The 15,182-nt window shown below is 48.4% G+C and overlaps 1 protein-coding gene across 2 annotated transcripts in view; it reads right to left on the reverse strand.

Annotated features, from left to right (window-relative positions):
* Positions 1–2,626: 2,626 nt before the first annotated feature.
* Positions 2,627–15,182, reverse strand: part of Ppfia4 (PTPRF interacting protein alpha 4) — a 49,204-nt gene continuing 36,648 nt past the window's right edge. The window contains exons 25-30 of one of the 2 annotated variants that reach the window (XR_008719074.1): positions 12,456–12,553; positions 11,771–11,946; positions 8,616–8,684; positions 6,336–6,513; positions 6,074–6,182; positions 5,824–5,887 (exon numbers count right to left, since the gene is read on the reverse strand). Coding sequence is in view for 1 of the 2 variants with exons in the window: in XM_055598094.1 (XP_055454069.1) it covers positions 5,838–5,887; positions 6,336–6,513; positions 8,616–8,684; positions 11,771–11,946; positions 12,456–12,553 (571 nt within the window). In the remaining variant the exon portion in view is untranslated. Of the gene's footprint in view, positions 5,888–6,073; positions 6,183–6,335; positions 6,514–8,615; positions 8,685–11,770; positions 11,947–12,455; positions 12,554–15,182 lie in introns of both variants that reach the window. The other variant, XM_055598094.1, reaches the window with a different exon arrangement.

A 15,182-nucleotide genomic window follows, 5' to 3' on the forward strand; every position in this document is an offset into this window, starting at 1 on the left:
CAGGTAGTCTGGATAAGGATAGCTAAGCCTAGCCTTGACCCACTTGCCTTTGAGGTGAAGTACATGCCTGCGTTACCACTCCTTGCCCCTAGGCTAGTGTGCTCCCTTAGGACCACCAAAATACTCAACTACACAACCAAAAAGGGCTCCTCAGATGTGTGTCCTCTGTTCCAGTGCCTCCCAGAGTTCTTGAGTTGCTACTACCCCACTGCCTTCCGTTATGACGTGTCTATCCCTTGCCCTCCTTGGCCCCTCCAAGGGTCGAGTGCTGGCCAAGGGCACGCAGGGCATACCATGGAGCTCGGGGCTCTGCAGCTATAGTGTTAAAGTGGATATAGTGTTAAAGCCCATTCTTTTCAGTTCTGTCAGCTGAAAACAGATGCATATTCACACTTAAAAGAACAGGCAATGGTCACTAGAATCAACTGACCCTTGCACTGGCAGGTATAACCAAAGCCTGAAAGTCCTCAAGGCGCAATACGCCAGCACAGCACAGATGTGAATGACTAACCCTGCTGTGCAGGAGCCCAGGATATTTTCACAATATAAATGTTATTAAGCATAAAACTTCCTTTAATTAACAGATTCTCAACCTTCACAATAGAATTACAGATAACACCCCTGTTGATGAATAATGAGGTGGAGTTCTTTAGGGAAATTAACTTAAATTCCTTCATCCGTAGAAGTAACTACAATAAATCAAACTAGGTTAATCAAATATCGCCTAATAATGGACATTAAGGACTCTGCAAGAATAAAAAAACAAGAATTTCTTGAAACTGGCAAGCTGAATGTTCGTGGGGACATAGGAACATCCTGGTGGTTAGCTGATTACTATGACAGGACACTTACCGTCCTGTCTGAGCCTCCTACTAAACATTGCAAGGTGTCTAACTTCCCAGAAGACTCAAGATGGCAGACCAGAAAACCTTTCCACTAGTGACTGCCGATATAATAAGTGATTGTCCCAACTGGTGTGGGAGAACAATGGTAGGAAAGAGTTGTCCTCCCAAATCAGTGTCTGTTCCACAGATGAAATGCCACACTACCATCCCTAACATGTCATGTCCCATGGGCTTTAGTTTCCTGGCTTCTAGGCTCAAGCTGGGGTACGGATGCCTAAGGGGAGCTAGCAATTGCTAAAGAAGCCCAATTCAGGCATTGGCAAGAACATGTGTCACCACCCTTAGGTGGCCCTGGCTTGTGCCTCCTCCCTGCGCTCTCTCTCAGCTATGGGTGACCACCCTGGCTGAGACTCCTTGTGTCTCAATGTTTAGAACATTTCCAGAGAGAGCAAAGAAAAACATTCTACAGACCCTTCCTTGGTTTCTTGTTTTCTCCAAACACTAAAGAAACATGATGCTAGGTCTTATGTGGAGCTCAACATGCCTAAACTACCATTTCCCATTTCCTATATCTTCCTATATGGCAACACTAGGAAGTCATGGCTTTCTTGACCAGCTTCTAGAGCACATCAGTTCCATTTCAACCAAGATGCAGTGGGGTCATTGACAGGCTGGAGATACTGGATCAACACTTCTTACCAAATTCCTTATCTTGCCTAACTTTGTATCTGGCTCTCTTCCTGTCACCAGTGCCCATTTACTCTGCATTCTTGCTTCGTCAGTGTTTGGGGCACCAGTGGTATGGAAGGGACACAAGAATGCAGGGTGGGTTGTGTCTCATGGTTCATCACTCAGATGACTAGAGTCACTCAGGATGATTCACAGGTGCCAAGGGCTCCTGAGTGGTGACAAACAAGGGTGTGAGGAAAAGGGAATCAGAATAGCTGAAGAAATCAGGCTGCTCTTCCTTTAAAAAAAAACAGTTCAGAACTCCTGCACTAGGTCAGGAATTTACCACACAGGTTACAGTTGGGGATAAGGCACTGGACTCAGACTAGATGTAAAACCTGTATCATTCACCAGGTGTGTGACCTCAACCTGCCAATTTCCTGTTCCTTAAAATGGCAATTATCCCACATTGCTGGGTTGTGCGGAGTAGATAAATTGATCTGTTCACTACAAACTATAATTTGCATGTTTGGGTTTCTCTAAAATTCATATTCAGCTCATGTTCAGGGCTGAAGAAATGACTCAGTGGTTAAGAGAACTTGCTGCTCTATCACAAAGACCCAAGCCTGGATCCTAGCACCCATATCACGATCATCCAGCTCACGGATGCTATCTCTCCAGCTTTAAGGGACTCATGTGTCTTCTGGCCTCTACCAGAATCCACACGTGTGCACATTCACACTCAGATAAGAAAAAAATATTATTTAATCTTTAAAAATACCTTATCCCTAATGCAATAATATTAACAGATAAGTCTTCTTGGGACATGAGGACTCATGAGAGGGGTTAATGCCTTGATAAGAGGGCTGACAGCCTGTTTGGCCCTTGTTACTCTTCAACCCTTTCTAGCATGTGAGGACACCTTGAGAGTACCTTTTCTGAGGATTGGGCTCTTGTTGGAGATTAAATCTACTGGTGCCTTGACCTTGGACTCCTTAAACTCTAATATTGTGAGAGCTGTGCTTCTGTTGATTAAAAATGACCCATGTAAGGTTATTTCATTACAGCAGCAGGAACAGTCAAGCATTTGGCACACAACAGTACTTGGTGGTTTGTCAGCTTTTATTAATATTAATCCTTTCAACAATTCTCCAAGATGAGGTCAGTCAATTCACTCATTCAGGGTAGCGATCAACGAGACTGACATCGGGAGCACTGTCACAGCCCAGCGCAGTAGACACTCAAAGAGACAATATGTGCACCTGTATATACATGCACAGAATGTTCATGGAGTTGAAGGATGTTGGTTACCTAATTCTACTGCAGTGCCAACCACTGCCTCCCAGGAGAGACTTGGAAAGGAGTTGAAGGGTCAAAGCTAGAAGGCAAGAAAAAGAGCCACTGAGCAGTCTTCTAGAGGGGGCACTGGTGGACCTAATATTTCTGAGTTAGACAGACTCAAACTGGTGGAAAGAAGAGAGAGCCAGGGATCCACATCCTAACTAGCTTTCTAAAGCCACGCAGCAGAGGCTCTGAACCTTGGACTGAAGCGGTGGAAGCTGTGGTGGTTAAAATAAGAATGGCCCCTGAGGCTCCCATATTTGAATGCTTGGTCCCCAGCTGGTAGAACTGTTTGGGAAGGATTAAAAGATGAGACCTTTTTGAAGGAGGAGTGTCCCTGGTGTTGGGCTTTGAAACGCCATCCTAGTTAGCTCTCTTTTTATCCCTTGGTTGTCATTTCAACATATAAGCTCTCAGCTACTTCTCCAGTGTCATGCCTACCTGACTGCTTGCCTGTCCACCCTGCTGCTGTACTCCCCGCCACAATGGGCATGGCCTCTAACCCTCTAGAACTATAAGCAAGCAACCAAGTAAATGATTTTTAAAATAAGTCGTTTTGGTTATGGTGGCTTATCACAGCCATTGAAAAGTAACTAAAGTGGCTACTGAAATGCAGAGATGACAGAGGAAGTTGGGCAGCAGCAGCTACTACAGGCTTGGAGTGAAAGGGGCCAAGTAGTGTAAGCCAGCACAGAAAAAAGAGAAAACCAGCCATGCCTGACGGCAGGCTTCTTACCCCTTCACCTTGTTCTATAAATCCTTGGTACAAGCCACCCAAACACTAACTTTCCCATCAATCCTGTGAGTGAATAATAAACAGAAGAGTATTGCCTGTAATGTCAAAACTGACACTTCTTTTCCAGAGTACAGCAGCCCCAAGGTCTGTGAAGTTAGCTGGACACACCCAATGAACTTAGCATTCAAAAAAGAAACGAAGGCCATTTATACATTGTCTTAAAACCAGGCTGTTTATTGGACCTACACACCCACTCACTCAGACTCACACACACCCCCAGACAAACTCACACACCCATTCCTGAAGCACTGAGCTGATACAGTACTGAGAAGGGACCTGGTGAGACACAGGAGGCTGGCAAGGAGAGCCTGGGTCACTGGTGGCTCTCCAGAAAAATAAAATAAAATAAATATATATATATATGTATATTGACAATGAGGCAAGGGGTACACCGCAACAGCAGCCTTTCATCACTGCATGCAGACTCCCCTAGTTTGTCCTCCCTGCTGGCCCTGAATGGACCTGGATCCCAGCTGCTACCTATGACATCGCAAACCATGACAGTGTTACAAGGTAGAGGAGGGGCAGGGATGACTCTCCCACATAACTAGCCCACAGAGTCCCTAGAAGGAGGCAGATGCTACTGTCATGCTCAACTCTTTCCACCTCAGGTCGCTGGTACTTCTCTGTAAGTCCAGCTTTCAGGATGGGGGGTGGGGTTTCTAACCAATTCATGTTCTACTTCATTGTTTCTCATCTCCATTTCCAGCAGTCTCGCTGGTAGGGAAGCAGAAACAATGGGATCAGGGATAGGTGGTTGCCTGACCCAGCCTAGGTGAGCCCATTCCATCACCCTATTAGCCAAGCTGTCTTCCACTGAGCTGCAGCACAAGGCTCTAAGTCCTTTTCAGACAGGGAGTTCTGGCTCATTTCTCCACCTGTTAGCCTAGACCCTGCTCAGAACCCCAGTGGATGAGATGGCAAACCAGCTACCCCAGTCACCTGTAGGATGGCACCCTGCTGCCTGTCTCCCACAAACACAATCCAGGCACTTTCCCTTTCCTCTTCCAGTAAGTATCGGGTTCTATGAACCCACCCTGACATTAAGTCCTGAGCTTTCCAAAGGTTAAGGAATTGGTCTGGAAGAGGAATGATTGATACTCCTCATAAATCTGTCCTGTCCCACCATGCTGCCTAAAAAGGCAAATAAAATAGTGAGGGGAGAGAGAGGATCAAGAATGTCTTGAGGAATTAGCTCCTTATGCCCCAAAGAACCCTAAAGGAGGAATGGTTGGTATGAGGGCACACAAAGGAGACTGCCTCAGTCCACTTTAGATTCCCTGGACCTGGGACATGATTCACTAAAAGGGAAGGCTCTCCCCCACTCCCTTTCCATTCAGGGCAGAGTCAACAGCTCACTCAGTTCAGTAGCAGCGTCATTTGTGGCTGGTGCTAGAGACATCCCCGCTGCCCTTTGGGCTTAGGTACAAAGGCCATCAAGCTCTCTCTCTAGTTTACCTGACTATACTTCCTACAGGGCAAGGAGCTAAGGAGTTTCCCTTCCCTCACCCTTGGCCCAAAGCTCTGGGGTCTGTTTCTCTCACATAGTTGGGATTCTGCATCAGCTTGGGCCCAGTTTCTACCTTAGTCTTCCTCAGTTCCCCTCCAGGCTTTGTCCTAGAGGGGCTGGGGTATTCTACACCCCTCATGACCCGGCAAGCAAGACTTGGAGGCATAGCTACCGACACTGGTGATGGAGTTTGGGAAAAGGGAGTGATACTGAGAGAGGGGGTGCCAAAACCACTCAGGCCATCCGGCACAGCCAGAGTGGAGGGGACCATAAGGCCAGTAAGTCCGCAATGGCCTTTATTGGAAGGACCATCTCAGTCCTTAGTCCAGGATCCTGAGCCTGATCAGCCCGTAGTCCAGACCAAACCAGATCCAGAAGAGGGAAGGTGGATGCACTCAGCAGTGCCCTTCTGTCTCTCCCACAGAATCTCAAACACAACAACCTGGGTGCCGCCACACACAGGAGACCCTGGTCACATCCACCAGAGACTTACAAAAGGGGCAGGAAGTAGGACTCGGATGGTGGGATGCCGACGGAGCAGACAAGCATATTCTGAGATCCCGGGCAACTGGGAAGTCACAGAGGAGAGACTGGGAGCCAAGGGAGAAAGGGAACGAGCAGGAAGGGTCAGGGCGGCTGCGCCTGCGAAACCACGAGCCCGCCCTGGGGGCCGTGGCTAGTCCCGGAAGGCGGAGAGCATGTGTCCGTAGAGATAGTGGGAGTGAGCTATGAGAGAAGAGAGAGACAGGCTCTGTGAGTGGAGGTGGTCCCCGAGGCGGGCAGTAGGTAGGTGCGACATGCGGCCAAGCACAAAGCGAAGCGGGAAGGGCGATGCTGCAGCGAGGGTGCGGCGGCAGGGCGGGCCGGGCAGCGGCAGGGCGGGTGAGCGCAGCCACAGCCTGGCCCACTTACCCCGAGCCGGGGGCGCACCCCCGTCAGACCCGGGGCGGGAGGGTGGGGGGTCAGCAGGAGTAGGTCCGGACCGTAGAGGGCTCCAGTCTCTGCGCCCCCGCCGTCCCGGCTGGCAGGAGTCGGCCGCGGCAGGAGAACACACAGAGCGTGGGTTAGTGCCGCCCCTCCGCAGCGCTAGCGCAGCTCAGCCTCGGCCTCGGCCCTCTCCAGCCCGCTCGGCCCCACGGTGTTGGGAGGAGCCCACGGCCAGCCTGGCACTCACCTTCCGGCATGATCTTCTTGGGCGGGGCAGGAGGGGGCTGCAGCGGGCCCAGCGTGGACACACGGAAGCCCGCCGGGAGGGTCTCCGCTGAGGTGCCCAGCATGCCACCGCTGTGGTGATCTCGTGGCCGGAAGCGCTTCCTCCAGGAGGGTGCTCGACGGAACACCTTCTCTTCCCCCTGCACCAAGAGGCATACTGGAGTTGCCACTGCAGTCCCTAAAGCTCTAAAGGGTACTACTTCTGAACTCCCCCTCTCCGGCCCTTAGTGTTTCCCCTATAGAATGAAAGGGGGGGGCCTGAAGGATGACCACAAGGGGCCTTTCACACAGATCAAGCGAGAGGTCCCTCCTATCAAGTCTGGTCCAGAAGAGAACTCCTTTGCTCTACCCACCCCAACTAAGCTCAAGAGCTCACTGCTCTCCTAAGGTATTTTTCTTTCCAGGCTCCTCTGGAAAGACACTGGTCAGCCCCGGCATCGCTTGCCTGGCTTCTGGATCTGGGGCCTCAGTAAAGGATCAAGACTTCTAGGTTGCCACTCTTGGTTTAGCCACATGACTAGCAACAGGACTGCTCCAGGCTTTAGTTTTCTTATCTGCAAAAATGGGAATTCCAACATCTGACTAACCTATTTATTTCTCCTGCTACCTACCCCAGCGGGACCTGAACGCACAGACAATGATGGGTCAGACAGATGACTGGAGACATGCTCCTCCAGAGGCTACAGGAAGCAGCTCCCACCATCTGTTGCCCATCAATGTCAACCAAGTCTCCAAAATCACTTCCTCCACCAGTGGGCTCCCAGAGCCACAATCCCACAATGCCTCACTGCACAGGCCATCCACTCTACCCTTCAGAGTCACAGCCTTGTGGCCAAGTCTCATCTTCCACCCTTGTGTTTTCAGAACTGCACAGGCCCCACGGTGAGGGGCAGAGTGAGTGGGAACAGGAGTGCTAACCCCTGGTTTTGCCTCAGTGACTCCTCTCATCTCTTGGGATTCATATTCTGTGGCCTTGGGATGACAAATGCTCTTACCACTTTTTAACATGTCACAGACCTGTCCCAGAGCATTTTAGCCCGCATTTTCAAGAGTATTTCATTACTATTTCTTTCCCCACACTCCTTTCCCTTGTTCCCCTCAGTCCCTTCCTGCCTCTACTCCTTCTGTTTCCTTCTCCTTTTTCTCTATCGTGTTCTATGCTCCATGGAGCAAAATACATGTTGTTGTTCTTCCAAAGAATATATCCCCTGATCCTAAGTAGTGTCTGGGAATGCTGTCTGCCTCAGAAACTGTTTGCTAAATGAATGGATCGCAGAAATCCCATACCTTAATTTAGCAATGTCTGAAGATGGAGAACCTAAGAATAAACCTGTGGGAGAGGGGAACACACGCTGCAGACTATCTGTGGAAGTCAGAGAGCGGCTTCGTGGGGTCCGTTGACCTCCTTCCACTGAGATCAAAATCGGGTAGTCCGGCTTATATGGCAAGAGCTGTATCTGCTGTGCTACCTCCCCAGGCCTGGGCTCTTTTTTAACTTGCCTAAAACCAAGTAAGCTAAGGAGGACCAACCAGTGAGCAAGGTCAAGGAAGGCTGGTAACATGAAAAAGGTACGGTAGGGAGGAAGGGGAGGGAGTGCTGGCAAGACCAGGCTATGGCCTCAGGGAACATTGAAGTCTTTCCTGAACCCAAAGGGAAGGTCTGGTGAAATGGAGGTCAAAGGGCTGTTCCTGCAGACCAGAAGGGCTGAGAGATGGCTTGAGGGCAAAAGTAAAGGGAAGATAAAGCTACACGGAGACTGGGGCAACACATGTCTAGCTTTTGTTTAGTAGTGTCTACCCAAGGAGCAGACAGCAGAGCTGTCACTCAGCTCCTCGGCAGAGCACCTGTCCTCAAATACCACAAAACTGAAGACAAGCTGCAGTCTCACCAAGCAGGGAAAGAAATAGTGGGGTCTGAAATACAAAAACAGAAGAAACATCCCAAAGAGATGGCTTCCAAGGAAGACCTTTGAGCCTGCATGACTGAGAGGGCTGGGCCTTGAGGTAGAAGATGCTAGAAGTATAGCACAGGCTTTTGGGTTTTATACTAGAAATAGGTTCCACAGAGACTTCTCCACAGCTGATAACATGGCTCCCCACCTCTTACCACTCACCATCCCTCCCAGCTCTCTCCACCCTTAGGCTAGCCATTACTCATCAGCCCCAGGGTAAGAGATCAAATGAACCTCAATCCAACCAGCCAACAATGACCAAGGCTCTGAAGTCATATCCAGGTACTCACATCATCCAACTTCCTGTCTGTGCCCAAGGCCAGCAGGTTATTGAACTCTCTCTCCATCACTTGGCGGGCCTGAACCCCACAGGGTGAGAGGGAGAAAGAGGGGCTCTGGTTAATAACATTTTGCTACCCTTCTCTTTTAAAATTTACATTAATTCAGTTTTCATTCTTATACATTATTCAGTGTGTGTGTGTGTGTGTGTGTGTATACCCACATTTACACTTGCTACTGTGCACTGCCCAAGTCAGAGAACAGCTTGCAGAAGTTGTTTCTCCCTTTTCACCATGCAGGAATCAAACTCAGGTCATTAGGCTTGGTGGCAAGCACTCTAACTTGCTAAGCCACCTCACCAGTCCCATCTTTAAAAAAAGAAAAAAGAAAGGAAGGAAGGAAGGAAGGAAGGAAGGAAGGAAGGAAGGAAGGAAAGAAGGAAGGAAAAAGAAAAGAAAAAGAAAAAAGAAAAGAAAAAAACCTGGGGAGAAGAGTATGCACACCACAGTAAGTCATAGGGTCAGAGGATAACACTTAAGAATTGGTTCTCTCCTACCATGTAGATTCTGGGGACTGAACTCAGGTTATCAGGCTTGGTGGCAAGCATATTTATCCACCAAGCCATCTCAGTTTCCCCCTTTATTGTATCTTTCAACTGTTTCCTGGAGGCAGAGATAGGGCAGTATTTTAGTGTACTTCACCCACTAGAAACCTCACACACCTTCCTGAGGATGCTGCTTCTGGCAAATCACGAATAGAATCCTACTAAAAGTCAAACTGTTAGCCTTAGGATTCTTTCCTATGGGACAAATTGAGAGGGAGGGCATGTCATTTTAAAGAATACAAACAACACAGTACATGAAGAAGCAGGCTTTACTTAATGGAAAAATTTTTCATTAATTAGACTCAGGGAGTTACCAATAAGAGAAGAGAAAGAAGATATGAAGCTCGGAGGTAGGCACTTGTGAGAATTGAAGGGAGGTAACAGTAGACAAAGAGGATCAAAATAAATTGTACAAATATATGCAATTTCCTATGAGTAAATAAAAATTATCATTTTAAAAGCCTATATTTTGTCTCTAAAGGAAAGGTCATGGCTCACTACCCTTTGGTGAGGACAGGGGGAGGAGAAATAAGCATGCACATGATGGGTAAGCAAAACTTCCTAGCAGCAAATAAATGAGCTCATCTGTCGGGGTCCACATTATAAACTCAAGCTAAAAGAATTGCCAGTCATAGATAGTGGGAACCCTGAACTGTGTGACACACAAACACTATTCTAGACTCCTCAAAAATTAACTCATTAAGGAAACTACCAGAGTAGGTAGAGAGGTAGCTCCACAGTTAAGAGCACTTGCTGCTCTTGCAGAACACCAGGGTTCAGTTCCCAGCACCCACATCAGGTGGCTTACAACTGCCTGTAACACCAGCTGCAGGGAACAAGTAACCTTCTTCTGACCTCTGAAACTCCTGAATACATATGATACACCTACATACATACATGTAGGGGTACACGCACACACAAAATAAAAATAATAATAATAAATAATAAGAAAGAAAAAAGAAACAGGAAGGTTTTCAAAACTCTCTGTCACCAGATATTTTCAACCATTGTCCATGGAGGATTCCATAATGGATCAGATAAATAGGTCAAAAAAATACTGGGTGGTGGCAGTGTATACCTTTAATCCCAGCACTCCTCAAGGCAGAGGTAAGGGGATCTCTGAGGTCATCCTGAGCTACAGAACAAGTTCCAGGACATCTAGATAGAGAAACCCTGACTCAAAAAAAGAAAGGAAGGAACGAACGAACAAACAAACAAAGGAAAGCCTGTTTCTGGGGAAAATATCAACCACAGAGCTCTACCAGGAGAGTGTTTGCCAGCAGTGGGAACATTCTATCTTACAAATGATCTAAAAGGAAAACATTTCAAATATCTTCTGGGTAGTGAGAGGTTAAGTGGACAGGAATCAGCTGTAGAAACACTAATGCGGGCCCGAGCAGGCAGGAAACCTGCAAGTGAAGTTAGAGGTGGGCAAGTGTAGAGAGACTGCCTTTGGAGGACATTCAAACTTCTACTAGAAAGAAAGGTTCCACACAGTGTGTTTCGACTGGTCAGGAGGAGTCACAGCAGACAGCCTACAAACACACTGGCCTCATGCGCTGCCATTGTCCCCGCGGCCAACATGCCATCCCCAACCAAGAGACTCCAATGCCCCGCCCTCCCTCAAGCCAAAAAGTGTCTGCTCCCAGAATAGGCAGCACAGCTAGTGGCTGAATTTCCAAAGCAATCTGACAGCTGCAAACAGTTCACACAAGGGCAGCTAAAAGGATCAGGGGCAGCAGCTAGTCCACACGAGGGAAGGCTAAAAGAATTAAAACCATTCTGTCCGGAGAAACAAAGGCTTGGACCCAGAGGCAATAGAATCAGAGCCTATGAAATTCACTGTTCTTACAAAGGGAGAAAACTGGTCAAATACAAACATCCTCACCAACCTAAACCTGCAAGGAAGAGGCAGTTCTCTACCGGGGGGGGGGGGGGGGGCTGGAAGAGGCATATTTAGGACATCTAAAATCAGGAAGTACTTTATACAACTGTCAGTGCAACTAGGATACATTACCCACAGGAAGTCAGAAGGGCCAAAAATATAAATAGGGTCACAAGAACTTAGGTATATTCTTAGATAACAGTTGAAATAATAATTATGAAATGTAATTGAAGGAGATGTCTAATCTCTTGAGCTGCTGACAGGGAGACAAAGCTCCGGTATGGCGAGTCTCTGGACTATGTCTACGGTTTCTACTCTGCTGAGGCCTAGGGGCCTAGGAGTAGATCCCTAGGATGGCAGACAAAAGAGGTGCAGGTTCTCTGGTCCCTGTGGGACCCAGGGCTTGTTGTTCCCTCTGAAAAGTTGGATCAGAGAAGCAATTTAAGGAAAAGGAAAGTTCCCAAGCCTCAGCTGCGAAAGAGGCTTGAGAAGAGCTGGAGTAACCAACAGCCATGTGGAGACAAGAGAAATATCTCTGCATGTTAAAGACACCTATTCTGGAGGAACTTTGGCAATGCACACGGAGCACTCAGAGGTCTGAGGACACGGCACCCCCTTTGAGACAGAATACACACTCACACACACAGGACTGGGAGGGGTGTTGACTGAAGGGCTACCTGGGTGTTCTGTGTGGGGATTTGTAGAACTAAGGCCAGTGTGTTGTGGTCGAAGTTCTCATCCAGGGCCAGCAGGGCACCATGCACACCGCTCTCGTGTAGGTTTCCTGCGTAGTCCCTTAGCCCTATGGACTGGACCCAGTGAACCACCTGGTCATTGGTCCAGACCAGCACATCTGGAAGGCAGAGGAAAAAACGGACAAAGAGGACACACGGCTGGCTCAGGCTCTTCTAGCGCAGAAGTAGGTTTCCCCAGACGCAGAGCTTCAGTTACCCTGCTCTCTACCTCCCACCATCCCTAACTTCCCACAACTTTCTTTCCTCCATGGCATCTGGGCTCCTGCAGAGGCAGCTCCACCTCACTGCCCTTCTGCCAGCCTGGAGTCCCAGCAACGGTCATTCCGCAACCTGAGGCCAAAGAAGCCTTATTCTTTTAACTTTTAGAGTCTTGTCTAAAACCTGTCTCTTTCCCATCCAACCCTCCCGCTGCCCCCAGATCACCGACTTCTATGAACTTGTCAGCCTATGGCACCATCACAGAGGGTGCATCTGTCTAGTTGGAGGCCGCTGTCCCAGGGACTGCATCAGACAGGCTGCAGCTGGATTCGCTGCTCAGATTTGAGGCTTCCCTGAGGCTCACTGGGCCCCAGGCTCCGGGTGGAAGCAAGCAGGCCCACCAGCTTACCCTTGATCTCGTGCTGGCTCTCCTCCCTCCTCTTCTCCAGCTCCTTCCGGTCATAGTTCAGCCTCTTCAGACACATGATGCCATACTGAAGACTGGCTCTGCAGGTACACAGCACCCGAGCCAGGGCTTTGGTGTGACGATGTTCCTGCCCACATGACCCCAGTTCTGTACCAGCCACAGTAGGTACAGTGCACTCAGACCCACTGCATCCAGCAGAAAGGACACCCTAGCGCCCCCATGCCCCTGCTGCCAGGGCTTGCACTGAGGGTCGGAGGTCACTTCCACCCACTGCTGCTTACAGTCCCCACTTCAGGCAGCCTGACTGTCACCCTGGTTAGACTGTGACACCTAGCAGATTAGTCAGACGCATCTCTGGATTGTCTTCAGGGGCATTTCTAGAGTTGGCGAGACCCATCCTGAATATGGGTGGCTCCATCCCACAGCGTGGGGACCAGATGGAATGAAAGGGGAGAAGGAGACAGCCTAAGGGCCGGGACATTCTCTCTGCTTCCCCCTTCACAATGGGCTCAAGCAAGGAGCAAAAGCAAGTCCGTCCTCTCCTAAGTTGTGCCAGGTAGTCTGTTACAGCAAAAAGAAACTAACAAAGGGCCTGACTGGCGGGAGGGCTTTGGATGAAACTGGCATGCCTCTTCTTTGCAGGTGCTGGAACGATAAAGACCACTCAAGAGTGAAAGAAAAGGGAAATCCAAGATACTCCTTCATATTTCAGTCCTTTCAGAGGCCTATAAGATGCCAATGGAACCTGCTCAACTTGTTCTTTCTGCTTCAGCCAAGCTGAAACCCATGTCCCTCAAACACAGAAGGCTTCGGAGGCCTGGGTGCCTCAGGGCCTTTGCACTGGTTGCTATGTCTGCCCAGAATATCCCACCCTCAGTTTTCTAAACAGTTCACTTTCTCTTTACCTGTATGTCTTTGTTCAAACATCTGCTCAGTCCAGCTCACCTAAAGTAGACTCACACAACTCCATCCCCGCCCCATACTTCCACATTAACTTGTTCTAATTTTCTCCCCCAGCTCCTTAACTATCTTGTCCTGCAAAGTCACAATGTACACTTCATGAGGATGGACAACTGTTTAATTCACTGGTCATAGATCTCTAGTACCTCACAGGTGCTCTATTCATGCTTAATGATGAAATGAAACAATTTACATAACCTACTAACTATACTAAAACAGTAGGCCATAATAAGCAGTGAATAAGCAATAAGTCAGGCAGAGAACCTTGGGTTAGAAAGAACCCCATGGCAACTTAAGTCCAAGCTACTCAGAATCTAGGACAGTGGTGGCTGAGCAACACCAAACTGCTGGGCAGCTCCTTTACACTGGGACAAATTTTGTAAGGGTCCAAGCTTGAGGACCCTTTGTCCTTTCACCTTCTGAGGTTTTCCCTTACACAGAGGGACAGAACAAAAGAACCCTCCCAACTCCAACCACTCAGAGAGTAAATTATACAGACTTCTCCCAAAGCTCTTCTGCCTGGAATACTCAGTGCAGAGACACATTTCTAGGCTGCCTGTATTTATCACTCGAGATGCTGCTTTAAGCTTTGGATGACTGTAAAGAGGCACAAGCACATACAGCCCATGACGGGAAATGCCCCTGACATTAGTCTCATTGTAATCTTTTACATAGCTCCTGAGACTTTCAAAGCTGTTGTATAGCATGACAAAACTTGCCCTTAAAGTTAGGTCAAGACAGGTTTGAATGTCACATTCTACCAGAGGGCACCAGGCATCTGTAAGACAGAGCCTCTCTTTCAGGGTTGTAGTGAGGATTAAGAGTGACAATGAATGGAAGGCCCCCGGTACATCTCAGGGACTCAGAAATAGGTCCACTGTTAGGAGGGTAGGTATGATTAATGTATGTGTGGGATGGGGGTCTACCCAAACAGCAGAACCCCACTCAACAGAATACCCCAGTCCAAGAAGCACTTGGTGAGATGTCGAGAGATGAGGTGTCAGCCCCGTTTGGCTAATATGAGCGAGCAGAAGCAACCTCTCCTGGATTTTGTTACCTCTGTTGGTAAGTAAAGTGTAAATGTTCCTTTCTTGTCACAGAAATAATAACTTATATGGGTGTCTCCAAAAGTGCCTTCGTGGTGTAAGCCTGCAATTCAAGCTATTCAGGAGGCTGAGGCAAGGGGATCCCAACTTCAAGGGGTATTACAGAATGAATTCAGGACCAGACAACTAGAGAGACCCTGCCTCAAAAAATAAAAATCAGATAAAAATGGCAGAGAGGCCAGGTTCAGTAGCACATGCCTATAATCTCCACACTTGGAAGTAGAGGCAGGGGAATCAGAAGCTCAAGGTCATCTTTGGCTACATAGAAAGTTTAAGGACATCCTGTGCTACTTAAGTGCTTGTTTCAAAAAAGGGAGGGGTGGCTGGGGGTGTAGCTCAGCACTGGCATGCCCGATGTCTGTTTAGAGACCCTACACTCAAACCCAAGTGTTGCAACAAACGAAAAAATTCCAAGCCAGGCAGTGATGATGCACCTTTAGTACCAGCTCTCAGGAGGCAGAGGCAAAAGGATCTCTAACTTTGAGGCCAGCTTGGTCTACAGAGAAACCCTGACTCAAAAAACAAAAACAAAACAAAAACAAAAAAGAAAGAAAGGAAGAAAGGAAGGAGGGAGGGAGGGAGGGAGGGAGGGAGGGAGGAAGGAAGGAAGGAAGGAAGGAAGGAAGGAAGGAAGGAAGGAAGG

Source organism: Psammomys obesus, unplaced genomic scaffold, assembly GCF_907164565.1.
Source record: "Psammomys obesus unplaced genomic scaffold, mPsaObe1.curated_primary_1811, whole genome shotgun sequence".
Classification (NCBI taxonomy): domain Eukaryota; kingdom Metazoa; phylum Chordata; class Mammalia; order Rodentia; family Muridae; genus Psammomys; species Psammomys obesus.